The sequence below is a fragment of the Canis lupus genome, chromosome X (genome assembly GCF_011100685.1).
Source record: "Canis lupus familiaris isolate Mischka breed German Shepherd chromosome X, alternate assembly UU_Cfam_GSD_1.0, whole genome shotgun sequence".
Taxonomy (NCBI): Eukaryota; Metazoa; Chordata; class Mammalia; order Carnivora; family Canidae; genus Canis; species Canis lupus.
The window spans coordinates 33,045,973-33,067,397 of NC_049260.1; the positions used below are offsets into that span (position 1 = coordinate 33,045,973).

Here is a 21,425-nt window from a genome sequence, read left to right on the forward strand (position 1 = left end):
AGAGTATTAGAACTGGATCCCATAAGCATCTAGGGCTGGGGAAGAACAAGAAAAATGGGACCCACCAGTACTTTTGTTTCAGAGGAATCTCCTGCAGATCTCTGCTCCTCTGATGCACGTTCTAAGATTAGTTGATAAACCACCTTCGTGTATACCCCAGGCGCTTATCAAACTTGTTGCTTCTGTGCTGTGTCTTGGGCCATTATTTAATATGTTGACTCTTTAAGGAAAAGAACTTGGTTTCCTATCACCCTTGCGCTCTTCTGGAGTTAAGCCCCAGTAGTTTCCATAGCCAGACATCATGGGTACTTGTCTTCCCAGTGCAGGTTCCCAGTGCCAGGGGTGCCTGGTGTGGAGTCTCATTGTTTTGCTCCTCCAAGTTTGGTTAGCTCTGTCAGAGGATTGGTTACCAAGCACATCTCCATTCCTCTTACCCTTTTTGAAATGGCCTTCTCTCTCTGACTAGCTGTTGTTGTTCTGCCAATCTTTCGGTAATTTTCAGCATTAGTTATATACATGTAATTGATGCCTCAGTGTGCCCACAGGAAGAAGCGAGCTCAGGATTCTTCTACTTCGCAACGTCTGTTTACTTTGATTCTAATAGTTCAACTGGTTCGTTGTTAGGGAGTTTTTTGGCCAGAAAGTACTGCTACAGCCCATGTTTTTGGTTTCTCCTATGGGAGCTGACTTGCTAAGGTTGAGTGCACACATAAAGCTACTGGGAAGAAAAGGTGGTGGCAGAGTGGGGGTAAGTTTGTGTTTAGCACTTGTGGCTTTGGATGTGACCTGGTAGGGGCTATCTTTAACTAGAGGGTTCCATGGACTTCCCTCAACAAGGTGACAACCCTATGTCTTTGACACTCCACCTGACCTTTGGTAACAGTAGTCCATTGGGGAAAAAACAAAAGGGAAGAACTGGGGCTTGCTCTGGTTTTAGCCTTTTGTTTATGCTATCACAGCGATCAAAGGCTTAACTCTTTAATTTTTGGCTTGTTGCTACTCTAGGACCTGAAAGGACAGGTCTCCCAGCCCAGCTCCTCCTAACAAAAGTAATTACATTTTTCCATTCCTAAAACACAGCTAAGACTCACAGTCCTGGGGCACCTGGATGGCTCAGTCAGTTAAGCATCTGCCTTCGGCTCAGGTCATGATCTCAGGGTCCTGGGATAGAGCCCCGCATCAGGCTTCCTGCTCAACAGTGAGTCTGCTTCTTCCTCTTCTCCCTCTGATCTCTCTCAATTAAATATATAAAATCTTAAAAAACATAAATTGCTAGTTCCTAGGGATAAATTTTTTTTAAAAAAGAATCACAGTCCTAAAAACCACTGACCACACTAAGTATGGCCTGTGCTTAAAACACTAAATAAGTTTTAATAAATTTGCTCCAAAATATTTTATTAATATGTTTTATACAAAAAACAAAGTAGAAGTTATGTGTTACACTGAATAACACAGTGAAAGCATGTGTATGGTTGTTGTTTCTAGTTTCTTTAAAATTAACCAGCCATGATGGAATAAAGAAAAAGAGTACATATTATATTCATCATTTTTGGGGTACACTTCAAAGTACAAAAAGCATCATGGTAATTTTTAAGTGCAAAGAAAGCTCATATTAAAATAGACTTTAAAAATTACAAATAAAAATCTGTACATCAAGGATATTTTTAAGGCCTTTCCGTGTGCATAGCACTCTGTAGAATGAGAAGAGGAGCTGCCAAGAGAGGAACCATCACATCAGGTGTTACAGGTCTGGCCCATTTCAGCTTGCAGGACCATCTCCTCTTTTCTCAAGGGGAAAGTATCAATCAGGTTGAAGAGAGCCACAGGCATCACCAGGGAGACATAGCGCTCCTTGTCCATACCATGCTTATCCACTAGCACCGTACTGAAGGAGTAGAGTGGGATGCGCAGCAACAACCTAGGACAGACAAAGAGAAGACTGTCAAACCTGACTCCCAAGGCTTCTGCTGGACCAACCAGAGCCCTAGAGTGATACTGTGTGTAGAGAAAGGCTTATTTCCACAGACTTACTCATCTCAAGACCCTTGCTACTCAAAGTATGATGCTTGGACAAATAGCATCACACGGAAACTTATTAGAAATTAGAATCCCATCCTCCATCCCAAACCTACTGAATTAAAATCTGCATCATTAGCAAGATCCCCAAATGACTGGTATGCATATGAAGGATTAAGTAGTACTACTTTATAATCAGGAAGACACCGGGCCTGCCTTGGAGCTGTGCACCGATAGGTACTGACAAGGTAGGTACAACAATACTAGCAGATTTTGTGCATTACACTGTCGTCAACCCAAATTTGCAGACTAGGTTTGCACAACTATGTACATCCTGGAACTAGCATCAGTGGTTAATAGGGAGGATCTTGCCCTATGTCTGGACACAGTTTTCATTGTCACAGTGAAATGGTGCTTCTGGCCTCTTGTGAGTAGAGGCCAGGGATGCTGCTGAATCTACTACAACCCACAGGAAAGCCTCCCCCACAAAGAATTAGCCCCAAATTCAATAGTACTAAGGTTGAGAAACACTGGACTAGGGGAAGCTGATTGAAATATGTTTCCAAACATTATAGTTCTGGCCCATGCTGGCTTATTCGGTAGCCAGCTCAGGACTGCACCATTAGAGCAGATTAAACTTACTCTACACTCTAGGTATATTAACTTGGTTAAGTATGACTCAAATAATTTCCCCCAAATTCAAAGTTTCAAAAGTGATTTTTTTCTACCACACTAGAAGGTATATTGTGTAAAATGATTTTTATATCAACAGAAACATTTAGATGAAATAAGCCAGAGAAAGCAAACAAGCTGATCACCTGAGCCCATTGAAAAATAAAATGGAGATTGAGTGGGTTTATTTTTTAATTTCGTTATCTAGCAATTACGTGTAAGGCAGACTATACAATGCCATCTGTATTTAAAGCGAAATATTTTTCTCCCCATGAAAGGATCAAAAGAAAAATATTGACTACTCCGAATCCGAACTGACTATACTTTCCTCTGCCTTTAAGGGGAGTTTCAGGGAAGATGGGAATAATTTCTACTTTATCTCCATAGGAAGCTAAATTGCTAATTCCATGCTAGTGACTAGAAAGAAAAAGAAAGACAACATTAAAGTATCTCTAGCAGGTCTCCTGAGATATAAGAGGGAAGCTCAGAAGTAGATGACCCAGAAATGCATTAATGGAGTGTTTGTAGACCACGAAGTGAGTCAAAAATGCAGAGAAAAACTTCTCCACATTCTTAAAATGAAGAGTATTTAGGTCTGGGGGAGAGGGGGATGTCCTAGGGCAGTGGGTCCCAGAAAACAGGAGTAGAAAAGAAAGCTGGTCTGGAGGGGAAAAAAAAGGCCAAGCAATGTTGTGGCCTAAGGGAAAGGGTAACCAATGAGGAATTGGAACATTTGACGTTCTAGTGCTCCTGAGCCTAGGGTGGAAATCTCCCATGTTGCCACCAACTGCTACTGCACACATTCCTCGTGTGAGCCTCTTGCCTTGACAGAATATAAAGAAAAACTACCAGGGCAAGAAATGAGTGTTCAGGCCAGCATGCTATCAAGTCACTGGAATGTATCCCACCATGGCCGAGAGACCACAGAAATCTTGGGGGTAGATGGGGCACCCCACAGGTTAAGGGGTGGTGCCAGCAGTGTGTTGGAGTCGCATAAATGCCTGTCATCAGACCAGAATGAACTCCTCCTGGAGAATTTTCTAGAAAACTCTGTAGACTCAAAAAACATGGCAATGGAAAAGGATCCTGAACTCACCTCCTCCCCTGGACACAAGTCCCTCTGAAAAAACAAAAACAAAAACAAAACCAGGCAGAGTGACTTCCGCGTATCAGGAAATGAGCCACATCCAAGTGGGTAGGAAAAGCCGAGACACAGTCTCACCACACAATCCACACACCTGGCACCATGACACACAAGAGGGAACTGAAAACCTGGAGCTTCTCCCTGAGGATCAAAGCAAGCCCACCCCACTTAGGGAACTCTGTCCTTTGAGACGTGCACATGAGAGAGCCCCTCAAACACCTAGCTTTGAAGACTAATAGGGCTGATGCCTGTGAGACTCACAGGTCTGTAGTAAACTGAGAAATGATGCTTAACAGGGCTCAACATGCGAACTCACCCCAAAGTGCAGCCCAGAAGCAGCCATTTGAAAAGCACCCCAGACGTCAGGTGGAAGAGGCTCCTTGGATCATTTTTAAGCATGTGACTGAAGGGCAGAGGCCTGAGGGAGAGTCTCCAGGGACCGAGGTTGGTGGGTACCATTTTCACACTCTATCTCTGTCTTGCTAAAGTCAGTGGAAGCCACCTTTTTTCTATTTTTGGGCTGTGGGCTGCTGCTTTACACTCCAGCCAGCAGGTGCCATCTTCATGCTATCCTGCCTCCTAAAGCTGGGGGGCACTGTTTTTCTCTCTCCATCTTTTCCTTGCTCCCTGTCTTGCACACTCAAGCTCTCCTGCCCTCCAGCTCTGTCCATCTCTCGCCCTCTCTCCATCTGTCCTCCACACACACTTGTTCCTCATTTCTCTCTCCCTTTCCCTCTCCTTCTCTATGTGTGTCTCTCCTTTGCTCCATCCCCTTCTCCCTTTTATCCTTCTCTTTCTCTCTCCCTCTGTTTCTCTCTTTTTGCCTCCCTTTCTCTGTGTGTCTCTCCTTGTTGGTGTCTTTCTACCTCTGTAGCTCTCTCTCCCTCTCTAGGTCTCAGTCTTTGTCTCAGCTTCCACCCTCCTCCTCTCTCGCCTTCTCCCCCCCCCCCACCCCTCTCTACGTGCCTCTCACTCCATCTCTGTCCCTGTCTCTCTTTCTACGTCCATCTCTTCCCCTCTGTGGATGTAACAATCGAGAAGACAGTTTTTCTTTATTTCTCTTTCTACTGCTTCATTATTGGTATTTAGAAATACAGTGGGTTTCGGTACCTTGATTTTTTCATATCCTTGGACTTTACTGAATTCATTTATCAGTTCTAGCCATTTGTTGGTAGAGTCTTTCAGGCTTTCTATATGGAGTATCAGGTCATCTGCAAACAGGGGAAGTTTTACCTCTTCTTTACTGATGTGGATGCATTTCTTTCTGATGTTTGATTGCCGTGGCTAGTACTTCCAGTAATATGTTGAGTAAGAGTGTAGCCAGAGTGTACTTCCTTGTCTTGTTTCTGACCTTAGAGGAAAAAGCTCTCAGTTTTCCCCTATTAAGGATGATGTTCACTGTGGGTTTTTCATAGATGGCCTTTATTATGTTGAGGTATGTTCCCTCTAACCCTAGTTTGTTGAGTTTTATTATGAATGGATGGTGTACTTTGTCAGATGTCTTTCTGCATCTGAGAGGATCATATGGTTCTTATCTTTTCTCTTATTGATGTGATGTATCACATTGATTACTTCGTGACTGTTAAACCATCCTTGCAACCCAGGAATAAATCCCACTTGATGGTGGTGAAGGATTCTTTAAATGTGTTGTTGGAATAGGTTTGCTAGTATTTTGCTGAGGATTTCTATATCTGTGTTCAGAGATATTGGCCTGTAGTTCTCTTTTTTGTGGTGTCTTTATCTGGTTTCAGTATCAGGGTAATGCTGGTCTTTCACAATGAATTTGGAAGTTTTCCTTCCTTTTCTATTTTTTTTTTTTGAATAGTTTGAGAAGACTAGGTATTAACTCTTCTTTAAATGGTTGGTGGAATTCACCTGTGAAGCTATCTGGCCCTGGACTTTTGTTTGTTGTGGGTTTTTTTTTTTTAATTATTATTACTGGCTCAATTTCTTTGCTGGTAATCAATCTGTTCACATTTTATATTTCTTCCTGTTTCAGTTTTGGTATGTTTTATGTTTCTAGGTATTTCACCTTTTCTTCTAGGTTGTCCAATTTGTTGGCATATTATTTTTCATAATATTCTCCTATAATTGTGCTTCTGTGGTGTTGGTTGTGATCTCTACTCTCATTTGTGATTTTATCTGAGCTTTTTTCCTTCAGAAGTATGGCTAGAGGTTTATCAACTTTATTAATTTTTTCAAAGAACCAGCTCCTGGTTACACTGACCTGTTCTATTGGTCTTGCAGTTTCTATGTCATCTATTCTGCTATAATCTTTATTATTTCTTTCCTTCTGCTTCTTTGGGGTTTTGTTCTTTTTCTAGCTCCTTTAGGTGTAACATCAGGTTGTTTGAGATTTTTCTCACTTCTTGAGGTAGGCCTGTATTGCCATGAACTTCCCTTTTAGAACTGCTTTTACTACATTCTTAAGGTTTTGAACCATTGTGTTCATTTTCCTTTGTTTCTATGTACTTTGTTTATTCTTTGATTTCCTGGTTGACCCTCTCCTGGTTTAGTAGCATGTTCTTTAACCTCCATGTATTTGTCTTTCCAGATTTTTTCTTGTGATTGACTTCTAACTTCATAGTGTTGTGGTCAGAACAGATACAAGTTCAACAAATTCAAAAATATCAGTCATACCATGTTTTATGACCCAATATGTGATCTATTCTGGAATGTTTCATGTGATCAGTACCCTTTTATAACATATAATACTTTGTGTTAGTTTGTTCTCTAGAAAAAAAATTCATTAACCAAATACCTTGAGAAAAAAAAATATACTAAAACTCATGGAATGTAACAAGAACAGTTCTAAGATAAGTTCATAATGATAAATGCCCACCTTAAGTAAGGAAAAAAAAAACTGAAGTAACTAACCTAAGTTTACACCTCAACCAGATAAAAGAACAAGTGAAGGCCAAAAAAGAAGGAAGTAAAGTTAAGATCAATGAAAAAAGATAGCAATATTGACTAACCTTTAGCTAGATTTACCAACAAAAGGAGGGGGCTCAAGTAAAATCAGACATGAAAGAGGAGAGGTTACATCTGATACCATAGGAATGCAGGAAATCAAATCATATACTACTATTAATAATATGCTAACAAATTAGACAACCTAGAAATGTATAAAATCTTAGAAACATATAACCTTCCCAACTGAATCATAAACAAACAGAATATCTGAATACACCAACTTTTAGTAAGGAGATTGAACCAGTAATTTAAAAACTTCCCACCAAACAGAAGACCAGGTCCACACAGCTTCACTGGTGACTTAAACATTCAAAGAAGATTAATAAGAATCCTTTCAAACCATTTTCAGAAATGGAAGAGGAGGGAACACTTCCAAGCTTATTTTATGAGGCCAGCATTTCCCTGGTACCAAAACCAGATTAAGACACAAGACACTACAAGAAAAGCCCAATATCCCTAATGAACATAATTACAAAAATCTTCAACAAAACACTAGCAAGCTTAATTCAACAATACATTAAATGGATCATTAACTATGCTCAAGTGGGATTTCTTTCAGGGATTCAAGGATGTTTCAACATCTGTTAATCAACGTGATATACCACATTCACAAAATGAAGGATAAAAATAATATGCTCATCAACAGATGCAGAAAAACCATTCGCAAAATTCAACACCATTTGTGATGAAAACCCTCAACAAAGTATAGAGGAAACATACCTCAACATACAGAGGTCATATATGACAAGAAGCCCACATCTAACATCATACTTGATGTCAAAAAGCTGAAGATCTTTCCAGTAAGGTCAGGAACAGGACAAGGATGACCACTCTCACTATTATTCGCATTGTATTAGAAATCCTACCCACAGCAATTAGGAAAGAATAATAAATAGAAGGCATTCAAATTGGAAAGGAAGTATTAAAACTGTCACTATTTGCAGAGGACATTATATATAAATTAAAATCCTAAGGATTGCACCAAGAAAGTGTTAGAGTAAATGAATTCAGTAATGTTACATTACAGGATACAAAAAAAAATCAAGATACAAAAATCTTCTGCATTTCTATACAATAATTATCAGAAAGAAAATCACTTTTGCAATTGCATGAAAATTAATAAAATACCTAGGAATAGATTTAAGGAGGTGAAAGACTTGAACACTGGAATCTGTAAGATATTGATGAATGGAACTGAAGATGATACACACAAAAAAATAGATATTCCATGCTCATGAATTGTGATATTGCTAAAATGTCCATACTATCCAAACCAATATACAGATTCAATGCAATCCCTATAGAAATTCTATTTTTCATAGAAATAGAACAAAAAATCCTTGAATTTGTATGGAAGCAGAAGAGATGCTGAATAGCTAAAACAATTTTGAGAAGCAACAACAAAGCTGGAGGCATTATACTCCTTGATTTCAAACTATATTACAAAGCTATGGTAATCAAAACAATATGGTAGATACACAGATCAGTAGAACAGAATAGTAATCCCAGAAATAAACCCACCATATATGGTCAATTAGTTTATGACAAAAGATCCAAGAATTCACAATGGGGAAAGGACAATTTCGTCAGTAATTTTGGGAAAATTGGACCATTTTCATACACTGTATGCAAAAATAAACTCAAAGATGGCTTAAAGACTTGAATGTAGGACCTGAAACCATAACATAGAGAATATATAATCAGTAAATCCATCATCAATGTGATGATTTTTTGGATATCAAAAGTAAAAATAAGTGGGAATAAATCAAAAATTTCTGCACAGGCAATTATCAACAAAATGAAAAATCAACTTACTAAATTGGAGAAAATAGTCACAACTCATATTGGAGAAGAGGCTAATATACAAAATATATAATAAAGAGCTCATACAACTCAGTAACAAACACAAAATAAAAAATGGGCAGAGAAGCTGCATAGATGTTTTTCCATAAAAGACATACAGATGGCCATCAAATCCATGAAAAGATGCTCAACATCACTAATCAGGGAAGTGGAAATCAAAACCACAGTGAAATATCACCTCAGTCTTGTTAGAATGGCTAGCATTTGAAAGACAAAAAAGTAAGTTGGTGGGGCACCTGGGTGGTGCAGTCAGTTAAGCATCTGACTCTTGGTATTGGCTCAGGTCATGAGATTAAGCCTCTCATTGGGCTCCATACTCAGTGGGGAGTCTGCTTAAGAGTCTCCCTTTCCCTGCCCCCCCCCCCGCCCCCCGCCCCCGCTCTCTCTAAAATTACTAAATCTTGAAAAAAACGTGTTAGTGAGGATGTGGAGAAAAATCAGTTGGTGCAGCCACTTTGGAAAACAGTATGGATATTCCTCAAAAAATTAACAACTATACGATTGTCCAATTCCACTTTGGGTATTTATCTGAAGAAATTTTTAAAAACTTGAAAAGATATACACACTTCCCTTATCTTTACTCCAGCATTATTTACAATAGCCAAGAGATGGGAGCAATGTAAGTGTCCATTGATGGACAAATGGATAAAGACAATATGGTACACATGATAAAATATTACTCAGCCATATAAAAGAATTAAATGTTGCCATTTGTGACAATATGGATGGACCTTACAGGACATTATCCTAAGTGTAATAAATCAGAGGACAAATACCATATGGTGTTACTTACATGCAGAATCTAAAACAACAAACAAAAAATATTCATAGATACACAGGACATATTAGTGGTTGCCAGAGGCAGGAGGTTAGGGGTGGGTAAAATGTGTGAAGAGGGTTGAAAGGTATAAACTTCTAGATGTAAGTCATGGGGATTAACATACAGCTTGGTGGTTATAGTTAATAATACCACATTACAGATTTGAAAGTAGCTAAGAGTAAATCCTAAAATTTCACAAGGAAAAAATATGACTATCTATGGTGATGTTAACTAGCCTTAGCATGATGATCATTTTGCAGTACATACAAATATTGAATCACTAAGCTGTATATTTGTATAGTGTCAATTATACCCCCAAAATAAAATGAATATTAAAATAATGGCATTCTTTGTCCCTACCACCCTTGCAATTGCTGGGAAGTTACTCTAGAGAACGTGAATTTGCCCATACCTTCATCTCTAAAAAACAGAGTAGGGGCACCCAAGTGGCTCAGTCAGTTAAGAGTCTGACTCTCGATTTCAGCCCAGGTTATGATCGCAGGGTCATGGGGTAGAGTCTGCGACAGGCCCCACATTCAGCAGGGAGCCAGCTTGAGATTCTCTTCTCCCTCTGCCCCTCTGTCCCCCATGTGCTTGCTTGCATGCACACTTGCTCGCTCTCTCTCTCAAAAATAAATGAATCTTTAAAAAATAAAAAAACCACGAGAGCAAGAAAGCAGGGAGGCGGGGACTTTGCAACACCAGGCACTGCTGCTGCCTGCTAATTGTCTTATCCTGGCTTTAGTGCTATTTGAAAATAGTATTCTAACCAGACAAGAGAATTTTTAGATTCTCCAGGCATTCTGCATCTCCTTTTCTTCCATGCTTCCCATTCTTTGCCTAAATTGGCTCTTTTCATCTGCACTAGACTCTAGGGTAGAATTCAAAGGGAAAAAGATAAAACATCCATCTGGCAAGTCCCTTATTCCTCACGGATAGGGCTGATAAAGGGGACATGTGGCCTGACACTGAATCCATTAGGCAACACATGAGACAGATCATCTCTGCGTGACATCTACCTGGACTAGCTTCTGGCTACCTGGTAATGATTCACTCTTTTTATAGGCTGCTTTGCAAAATATCCACTTCAAAGTCGTGAAGCCTTTGGTAAAATGGTAGGCCAGGGGTGCCTGGGAGGCTCAGTCGGTTGGGTATTTGCCTTCAGCTCAGGTCATGATCTCAGGGTCCTGGGATTGAGCCCCATGATGGGCTCCCTGCTCGGAGGGGAGTCTGCTTCTCCCTCTCTGCCTCCTCTCCATTGCTCATGCTGTCTCTCAAATAAATAAAATCTTTAAAAAACCCACAAAAAAAAAACAAAAAACACCACACTACGCCAGGGGACCAGCAGTTTCGGCCACATTTGGGAACATGCTAGAAGTGCAAATTCTCAGGCCCCATCCCAGACCTACTGAAGCAGACACTGTGGTGGTGGGGCCCAGCATTCTATGTTTTAACTGTGCTCCAGGGGATTCTGAGGCTGGCTCTAGCCTGAGAAGCGCTGCGTAATTCATTTTTGCAACTTTTTTGTTTCTTCAATCATCCCCAGACTGCAGAGGTTTCTAGTAGCCCCACATCTACAACCTGAATGACAGAAGTTTTTGTCTTAACTCAGATCTTCAAATTTCAATAGTTTAAAATCACATCACATTAAAATTTTATCAAGATTGCTTCTCTATATATCCCCAATCCAAAGAGTAACATTTAGCAGATTCTGTGGCAGGTTTTTAAGAAATCATGAACATAGGGTATGAGCAGATAGTTCTAAATTACCAACAGCTTCAAATACTTATTTTGAGAATTTTTGTTATACATTTTCAGATGTCAACATAATCCTCTCCTGAGTTTTGTTGTTTTTGACTTAAAATAGAACTATAAATACACTCTTAGATCTACTATTTCAGTTTCAAGTCATTTCCTCCATTTATTTAACTCCAACATGGTGGCAGGCACTATGCTAGGTACTGGACAGCAAATGTTGAGGAGATCTGATAGTGACCTCAAAAATGTCACCTGTAGAGAGAAGCTAGTGAATGAAGCAGGACCAAAAAAAATGTATGTATAAAAGCTTTTGAGTATACCCAGCCTTCTCCCTCTTTCAGCCAACTAAAGAGAATTCAGGCATCCTCATTTCTTTTTCCATCCCTTGCCTCTGAGTTTTTGACCTTGGTATGGATGGGGCACTCTTTTTGGCGTGGAGAGGTATAAATCAAACATGGTGGGGGGGGTGTTAAAAGGCAGATGGAAATAGACAAAGAATCTTTTGTGTCCATCTATAACATCACCAGCTAAGTATGTACTTCTATCATATAATCTTTCAAGGAATCTCTGTGAGCCTCTTTGAACACCTATGATGGGGCTCATCAGGTCTTCTTTCATTATCTTCTTCTGGGAATACAGAAAGACTGCATTTCCCAGCCTGCCTTGGAGTTCAATGGCAACCATGTGATGAATTCTAGCCAGTGGACTTGCAGAGAGCAATTTTAGGCTTCAAACATGAAGCACAAAAGGAGCCTATGGTTTGTCTTTACAGTCTGCCCTCTTTGCAGAAACCCAGAAGTCATGTGTTCTAAATGTTGATGCTACAAGATGGTGGAGCCACCATCAGCCTGGGACTCTTAAAGACTAAGAAGAGTAGGGGCTTTAACTATAAACAACTTCCGGATCCCTGGGTGGCGCAGCGGTTTGGCGCCTGCCTTTGGCCCAGGGCGCGATCCTGGAGACTCGGGATCGAATCCCACGTCGGGCTCCCGGTGCATGGAGCCTGCTTCTCTCTCTGCCTGTCTCTGCCTCTCTCTCTCTCTCTCTCTCTCTCTCTCTCTGTGACTATCATAAATAAATAAAAATTTAAAAAAATTAAAAAAAAAACTATAAACAACTTCCTTGCACTGGGTGAAAAAGAAGATGGGTGAGAAAGGAAGATTTTGAGGAGTTTTGCTTTAGTCTAATTAGCCTTTTCACGGTTGTCAAGAGATGGAAGTAAATATTTGGGATTGTTCTGAAATTACCTTTTGGCTACTGAATCCTGCTTTTTAAATGCACCATAACTCACATCCTGAGCACCATGATTCTAAGTCAAAATCTTAGACTTGGGATCCCTGGGTGGCGCAGTGGTTTGGCGCCTGCCTTTGGCCCAGGGCGCGATCCTGGAGACCCGGGATCGAATCCCACATCAGGCTCCCAGTGCATGGAGCCTGCTTCTCCCTCTGCCTGTGTCTCTGCCTCTCTCTCTCTCTCTCTGTGACTATCATAAAAAAAAAAAATCTTAGACTTGATTCTTCTAAGTCAAAATCATCTAGCTAAGTATTACCAAAGTAAAATATAGTTGTTAAAATGGAGGAATGGACAAATGTCGTGGAAGCATGGAGGTAAAAGAGGCCAGGCCTGGAAAAACTTATTGGATGCCTGCTCTCCCAATAACACAAAGGGCTGCATAGGTCCTTTTGGCAGCCTCTTCTCTACCCACCCCAACCCCACCAAGCTGAAAGAAAAAACAAAACAAAGACAAGGCATAGACACTTGGTTAAAGGGGAAAAGAAGAAAATACTGGAAATTATCTACTGCATTTGGACAAGCAGCACCATGCCGATTAACATGGCTCTAGAACTCTCAGACTACAAGCCATTAAACACTGAAGATTACCTGGCATTAATACTGACTAGCAAGACATCAGGGAATCTAGTCCAAAAACACATTATAGGGGGTACAATTTAAGGACAGAATTTCTACCTACCTGAGCTGCAGAGCTAGGGCTGGAGGCATAATCTTTGCTCCTATCCTACCAATGAGGGTTGGGAACACACCTACAAGCTCCACCACGGTAATATGTCGAAGATCCAGGCCACACTGTGCTTGCTGGAAAAAAAAAAAAACAGGCATGAGCATGAAGAAAGACTTCCAGGTTAAACTACAGACTCACAGAAGCAGCAGTGTTCTGTTTTGGGAAGTTTATTTGCCTACTCCAGGCATTCTTGAAAACAGTGGAGAAATTAGGGTTCAACTAGTGGTTATAAAACCTAAATATTTTCCTGGAGAAATCATTCAGAAATGACTTAGCAACAAGATTTTGAAAACCTACACAAGATGGCAGTCTATATTTCCAGGTGGGGTGAGACTTTGCATGAGCCTAAGATCCTAGAAAGTGTCCGAAACTACCCACAGAGAATTCTAATTTGTTTTCAAGGAGAGAAGAATATTTCCAGAGTCCCCTTATCTGCCCTTGCTTCTCCCTCCACCCCCATGCCCCTAAGCTCCTCATACCAACACAGTAAGAAAACACCCAGTAATCAAAGGTTTCAGTCTTCATCTAGTGCCCTAATTTTCACATCTGGTGACCTGACTTTTATGCCTGCTGCCCATAGGACACCCTTTGATAGCTTGTCGCTAGAGGCCGGGGTGAGTGGTGGGGGGGGACTTGCATTCCTGGGTCTCAAGAGACCATAACAACTGGAGAGACAGTTATTGGTAGACTACAACTCCTATAGCACAGCACAGATGGAAGACTGAAAACCAGCAGTTTTTTTTAAAGATTCATTTGAGAGAGTGAGAGAGCAAGAGGGTGAGCACGAGCAGGGGGTGGGGCAGAGGGAGAAGGAGAAGCAGGCTCCCCACTGAGCAGGGTGCCTGACATGGGACTCAATCCCAGGACCATGGAACCATGACCTGTGCTGAAGGCAGATGCTTAACCCACTGAGCCACCCAGGCGCCCCTACCAGCAGCGTTTCTGAGAATGGGACCTATCTTCTTGTCTGGTTGGTTTGGCCTGAGAGGCAGGCTTCTGGTTGGGCATGCATCTAGGGGCCAAGAGAGATGTTCTCAGGGACTGGAGGCCAGTGGATGCAATGTTTGTGCTCTACCTCCTCCTCATTCCACCTCACTAGAATCTCCCCCCCCCCCCCCAAAAAAAAAGCTATTCCTTTGTCTGGTCATTTGATTTTTATGGCTGTTGCCAGGGAACATCTTTCTATTACCTGGCTGTGGTATCCTACAGGACTGTAAGCAAAGGAGAGAGAGTTCTTAAACAGCCACCACCCTCAGGAGCTCAGTCATTATGTGAAGGAGGCCTGTGAGCTTATCATCACAGCTGGGGCCTGAAGGGCAGGCTTCTCCTTAAATACACATTGAAGAGCAGACTGTAAACCTTTCCAGAGACCTTGGAGGGCAGGCCCTGCACTCCCAGGTCCTATGGGACTGTAACAATCAGACAGTTCTTTGCAGGCTGCCACTCCCAGAGCACTAAATCCACAGCCAACTGAAGCACAATCCCAGTATTTCTGTGAAAGAAGCCTGTTCGTTTGTCCTGGATCTTAGGCTTCAGGTTTGGCACACACCTAGAGGCCTGCAGAGATGCTCTCAGGGAACACAGGCCAGGCCAAGGGACACCACCTTTTGCACTCTTTCATACTCTCTTGAAGTTTTCTTGGATTTTCCCAGGCAGGCAAATTAACTTGTTGCCCCATCCACTATGGATCAAAGCTCACAGTCACTCCTGACCAGAAAGCCTATTTGGGAAAATCTGGGAGTTGCTGTAAGTGACCTCTTCCAGTCCTGCCCAGGCAGGAACGTGGATCATGGCCCCACCAGCTATGGAATATGGCTTCCACCCCACTCTGACAGGGAAGATTGGTTAAGAATATCAGGGCACTACCTAACCCAGCCACTCCCAAGCTGGGAGGTAGGTAGACAGAGCTGATGGCCACCAGAGCAAACACAGTAGCCCTGCTCAGACATGAACTTGAAGGTTGGGTCAACTTGAGTCAAGACCAAAAATAAAGAGCATTGGCAGCCTTAGAGCTGCTGCTCCCACTGAGCCCAAGCAGGGAACCTAATGCATCACCTACTAATTGGTCACCCCACTTATTGCTGCATACAGCCTCCAGACCGCCCAACCAGGGCACCTTCCCACAACATAAGGGATGCTGAATGGCCTATTTAACAACCCGGCTTAGAGTGGCACTTGAACAGAGGGCACAGCCCGTGGCTTTCCCTGTCTACAGAGCAAAATTGGTAGCTTCACCCGACTATGATACTCAGTGTACACTCTTGCCTGATTCAGGTCCACAAGCAGTGAGCTGTGCTGACCCTGGTTCCATCCCACTGCCCCACCAGAACAGGGAAGCTAAGTCCTAGTTCCACCTTCTGCTGAGCATAGTAGCCAGTTCTGACAGTCTAATAAGCCTGACTAGACAATCCAGGCAAATGTGAAGCCCAACCTATAGCTTCACTTGGACAGGGAACCAAACCAGCAGTCTTACCAGCTATTTTCAGTAGTGTACACCCTCTACCCCCACCACCAGCCTTAGAACTTAAACAGTTGCCTTGCCCCAAAATAGACCCTCATAGCAGGCGCCCCACCCTCCCAAAGACATTATCTGCAGACATGCCCAAAAAACCAAAACTGAGCTTATTGCTGAGGAACGGTCTCAGTCAGAAACAACCTGCAATGTCTAGAAGAGAACACATACTCAAATGTGTAGATAGATACCAACATAAAGAATCAAGGATCATGAAAAAAATCACAAAAGGAAATCAATCAAGGATACCACCAAAGGGAACTAGACATCTTTAATAACTGATCCTAAAGAAATGGAGATCTATGAACTGTCAGAGAATTCAGGATAATTGTAAGATTTGTGAACTACAAGAATACATAGAAAACTAAACAAAGTTAGGAAAGCAATGCATAAACAGGAAATTCAACAAAGAGAAACAATTAAAATTCTATTCTAGAGTGAAAAAATATGTAACTCAACTGAAGAATTCCATACAGAGCTTCAAAAGCAGTCTTGACCATCCAGAAGGGGGGGACAATCAGCAACCTGGCAGATGTGGCATTTGAAATTACCTATAGGGTCCGAGGAGAAAAAAAGAATAAAGAATGGAAAAGAAGGAATAAAGCCCATAGGATTTATGGTAGAGAATGAAAAGAAACAATTCCAGAAGGAGGGGGAAAAAAAGGGAGAAAGGGGCAGAGAGTATATTTAAAAAATCATGGCTGAAAACTTCAAACCTGGGGAGAGAAATAGACATCCAAATCAAAGATGCCCAAATTATCTCAAATAGGGCTACACTGAGACACATTATAATTAAATTCTCAAAAGTCAAAGAGCAAGAATTTCAAAAACAGCAAAAGGAAAGAGTGAAGTTACATATAAGGGAATCCCATAAGACTATTACTGGATTTCTCAATAAACTTTTCAGGCCATAAGATAATGGAATGGCATATTCAAAATACTGAAAGAAAAAAACTCAACCAAGAATAATATATCAGGTGAAGCAGTCCTTCAGAAACAGAGAGAGAAAAATTTTCCTGAGCAAACCAAAGTTGGTTTCTCCATTAGACGTGCATTATGAGAAATGCTAAACAAATGAGTTAATTTAACTGGAAATAAAAGAATATTAGTTAATATCATAAAAACAGAAGACAACGTAAAAGTCACTATCAATGGCTAATATATGGTCAAAGTTGGATTCTGTAATATGATCAGGATGATAATTCACTTACAACTGTAACTTAAAAGTTAAAAAAATGGAGTAAAAATAACTCAAACTACAATCAGCTGTTATTAGTTATACACTATGAAACATGTGAACTGTAACATCAAAAACCTAGAGTGTAGAAGTACAAAGCTTAGGAATTCTACTGAAGTTAATATTGGTTTAAAACAGTGTTACAATTTTAAGATATTTTATGTAAGCCTCATGGTAACCACAAGGGAAAAACCTGTAGTAATTATACAAAAGAACATGATAATCAAACCACATCAAACACACACACACACACACACACACACACACACACACAGTAAATACACGGGAAGCAACAGATCTGCAAAACAATTAAAAAAACAGTTAACAAAATAGTAGAAGGTATGTTCTTATCAATAATTACTTTAAATGGAAACACATTAAATTCTCTAATCAAAAGACAGGATGGGGGCAGCCCTGGTGGTGCAGCGGTTTGGCGCCGCCTGCAGCCCGGAGCGTGATCCTGGAGACCCGGGATCAAGTCCCACATCAGGCTCCCTGCATGGGATGGGGCCTGCTTCTCCCTCTGCCTGTGTCTCTGCCTCTCTCTCGCTCTGTGTCTCTCATGAATAAATAAAAAAATAAAATCTTTAAAAACAAAAGACAGAATGGGTGAATGGATTTTTTTTAAAAAAGATACAACTATATGCTGCCTACTAGAGACCTACATTAGCTTTAAAGACACATATAGACTCAGAGTATGTGAATGAAAGGATATTTCAAGTAAATGGCAACCAAGAAAAGTAGAAGTAGCTGTACTTGTATCACAAAAACACTTTAAAATGGTAAAAAAAAAAAGAGAGACAAGGTCATTAATATAATGATAAAGGGATCAATATATCAGGAAGATATAAAAATCAAAAGTATTTACATACCTAACATCAGAGCAATGCAATACATAAAGCAAAAACACAGCTAAAAGGACAAATAAAGAGCAATACAAGAATGGATGGGGACTTTAATATTGTTAAACTCTGTCAACATTGGACAGATCACCTATTCTCCAAAGTTAACCAATAGGGAAATAGTGGATTTGAACAGTACAATAGACCAAATGGACCTAAATGACATATATTGAACATTCTATTTGAAAACAGCAGAGTACTCATGGAATACTCATGGAACACTTTCTAGGGCAGACCATATATTAGGCCACAAAACAAGTTTTAGCCAATTCAAGAAGAATAAAATCCAAATATCTTCTCTGTACATAACAGTATAAAACTAGAAATCAGTAACAAGAGGAAAATAGAAACACCCAAATACATGGAAATCAAACATTCCCCTGAATAGCCACTGTATTGGAGAAGAAATGAAAGGGGATATAAAAAAAGTATCTTGAGGCAAATGAAAATGAAAACATCAAAACATATGGGATACAGCAAAAGCAGTTCTGAGAGAAAAGTTCATAGCAATAAAAACCTATATTAAGAAGAAGTTTCCAAATAACCTAATTTTATACCTTAAGGAACTAGAAAAAGAAAAACAAACTGAGCCAAAAGTTAGCAGATGGGAGGAAATAAGAGTAGAGTGGAAATAAATATAGAATAGGAAAACAATAGAAAAAAATTTAACCAAACTAAGAATTGATTCTTTGAAAGAGAAACAAAATTGACATACCTTAACTAGACTAACCAAGGAAAAAAAAGAGATCCAAATCAACAAAATTATAAATGAAAAAGGAGATATTACAACTGATACTATAAAAGTACAAAGAATCACAAGAGGCTATTATGAACAAGTACACACCAAAAACTGGACAACTTAGAAGAAATGGAAAACTTAGCAACATACTAACTACCAATACTAAATTAAGAAAAAGTAAAAAATATGAAGAGTCCAGTTACTAGTAAGGAGACTGAATCAGTAATCAACAACCTCACAACCAAAAAAAAAAAAAAAAAATACCCAGGACAAGATGGCTTCTTTTTTTTTTTAAGATTTTTATTTATTTATTCATGAGAGACACAGAGAGAAAGAGGCAGAAACACAGGCAGAGGGAGAAAGAGGCTCCATGCAGAGAGCCTGATGGAGGACTCGATCCTGGGACTCCAGGATCATGCCCTGGGCCGAAAGCAGGCACTAAACCGCTGAGCCACCCAGGGATCCCCACAAAATGGCTTCACTAGTGAGTTTTTTGAAGAAGACTTAAAACCAATCCTTCTCAAGTTCTTCCAAAAAACTGAAAAAGAGGGAATACTTTCAAATTCATTTTATGAGGTGACCGTTACCCTGAAACCACAGCCAGAAAAGGATACTACCAGAAGAGAAAACTGTAGAGACCAACATCCCTGATGAATACAGATGTAAAAATTTTCAATAAAATACTAGCAAACCAAATTCAGCAGTGCATTAAAAGGATCACTCGCCAGGATAAAAATGGGATTTATTCCTGAGATGCAAAAAATTTCAATATAGACATATCAACCAATGTGATCCATCAGACTAATAGAAAAAGTCACATGATATCTGAACAGATGCAGATAAAAGTACTGGATAGAATTTAAATTCCATTCATGATAAAAACTCTTAACAAATTAGGTATAAAAAGGAATGTACCTCAGTATAATAAAGGCCATATATGATAAACCCAAAGTTAATTTTATACGGAAGGGTTAAATGTTGAAAATTTTTCTTTTTTCTTAATATCATGAACAAAACAAGGGTGCCCATTCTAACCACTTCTATCTAACCGGTACTAGAAGACCTTTCCAGAGTAATCAGGTTGAAGGAAAGAGAGAAAAGGCAGCAGAATTGGAAAAGAAGTGAAATTTTCTCTATTTGCAGGTGACGTGATCTTATATAGAAGCAATCCTAGACTCCACCAGAAAATCGTGTGGTATCATCAATGCACTAAGTTACAGTATACAAAATTAACTTATAAAAATTAGCAGCATTTCTATACAGAATGAGTTATCTGAAAAAGAAAGAAAACAATCCCATTTACAGTAGCATCAAAAACAGTAAAATGCATACATAGGAATAAACTTAACCAAGGAGGTAAAAGATGTCTACTCAGAGCTACAAGGCATTGATGAAAGAAATCAAAACACAATTAAATGAAAAGGTATCCTGTGTTTGTGGATTGAAAGAATATCGTTTAAATGTGAATACTACCAAAAGCCATCTATAGATTCAATGCAATCACCATCAACATTGCAATGGCATTTTTTTACAGAAGTAGAAAAAAATATTAAAATTTATATGAAACCCACGAAAGACCCTAAATATCCAAGACATTCCTAAGAAGAAAAAATGGGAATCATTACACTTCCTGATTTTAAGCTACACTACAAAGCAGTTATAGAATCAAGAGTGTTCTACTGGTATAAAAAGAGACACACCGATTAATGAAACAGACTTGAGTGCTCAGAAGTAAACCCATGTATGTGCAGTCAACTAATATTTGACAAGGGATGCAAGAATATTCAATGAAGACAGTCTCATCAATAAATGGTGCTGGGAAAACTGAATATTCACATGTAAAATAATGAAATTAGACCTCTATCTCTTTTTTTAAAAGATTTTATTTATTTATTCATGAGAGACAGAGAGAGACAGAGAGAGAGAGGCAGAGACACAGGCAGAGGGAGAAGCAGGCTCCATGCAGGGAGCCCGACTTGGGACTCTATCCCGGGTCTCCAGGATCAGGCCCTGGACTGAAGGTGGCGCTAAACCACTGATCCACCTGGGCTACCCTTAGACCTCTATCTTATAACACTTATAAAAATTAACTTGGCATGGATTAAAGACTTAAACATAAGACCTGAAACCAGGAATTTCCTAGAAGGAAAATTAAGGAAAAAGCTCCTTGACATGGGTCTTGGCATTGATTTAGATATGCATCTAAAGCACAATCAACAAATGAAATACAAGTGGGACTAAATCAAACTAAAAAGCCTCTGCACAGCAATAGAAACAAAAAAGTGAAGACAACCTACTGAATGGGAAAAATATTTGAAAGCTATAGATCTAGGAAGGGGTTACAATCCAAAATACATAAAGAACTCATACAACTCAATAGCAAATAAATAAATAAATAAATAAATAAATAAATAAATAAATACACCCCCCCACACACACACACAAATAATCTAATTAAAAAGTGGAAAATATCTGAATAGAATTTTCTCCAAAGATACACAGAAGATCAACAGGTACATGCAAAGATGCTCAACATCACTACTCATCAAGTAAATGTAAATCAAAACTATGAGACTCCTATTAGAATGCCATCAACAAAAAGGCAAAAGATAACAAATCCTGGTAAGGATGTGGAGAAAAAGGAACCCTGTGCACTGCTGGTGGGAATGTATATTGGTGCAGTCATTATGGAAAATAGTATGTAGGTTACCTCCCAAATTGAAAATAGAACCTCCATATGATAAAGCAATTCCACTTCTGGATATTTAT

The 21,425-nt window shown here is 39.8% G+C and overlaps 1 protein-coding gene across 2 annotated transcripts in view; it reads right to left on the bottom strand.

The window, feature by feature from the left end:
- Positions 1-1,374: 1,374 nt before the first annotated feature.
- Positions 1,375-21,425, bottom strand: part of SRPX (sushi repeat containing protein X-linked) — a 112,580-nt gene continuing 92,529 nt past the window's right edge. For both annotated transcript variants that reach the window (XM_038587167.1, XM_038587166.1), the window contains 2 exons: positions 13,219-13,340; positions 1,375-1,918 (listed from right to left, as the gene is read on the bottom strand). In XM_038587167.1, the coding sequence (XP_038443095.1) occupies positions 1,735-1,918; positions 13,219-13,340 (306 nt within the window). In that variant the 3' untranslated portion in view covers positions 1,375-1,734. The remainder of the gene's footprint in view (positions 1,919-13,218; positions 13,341-21,425) is intronic.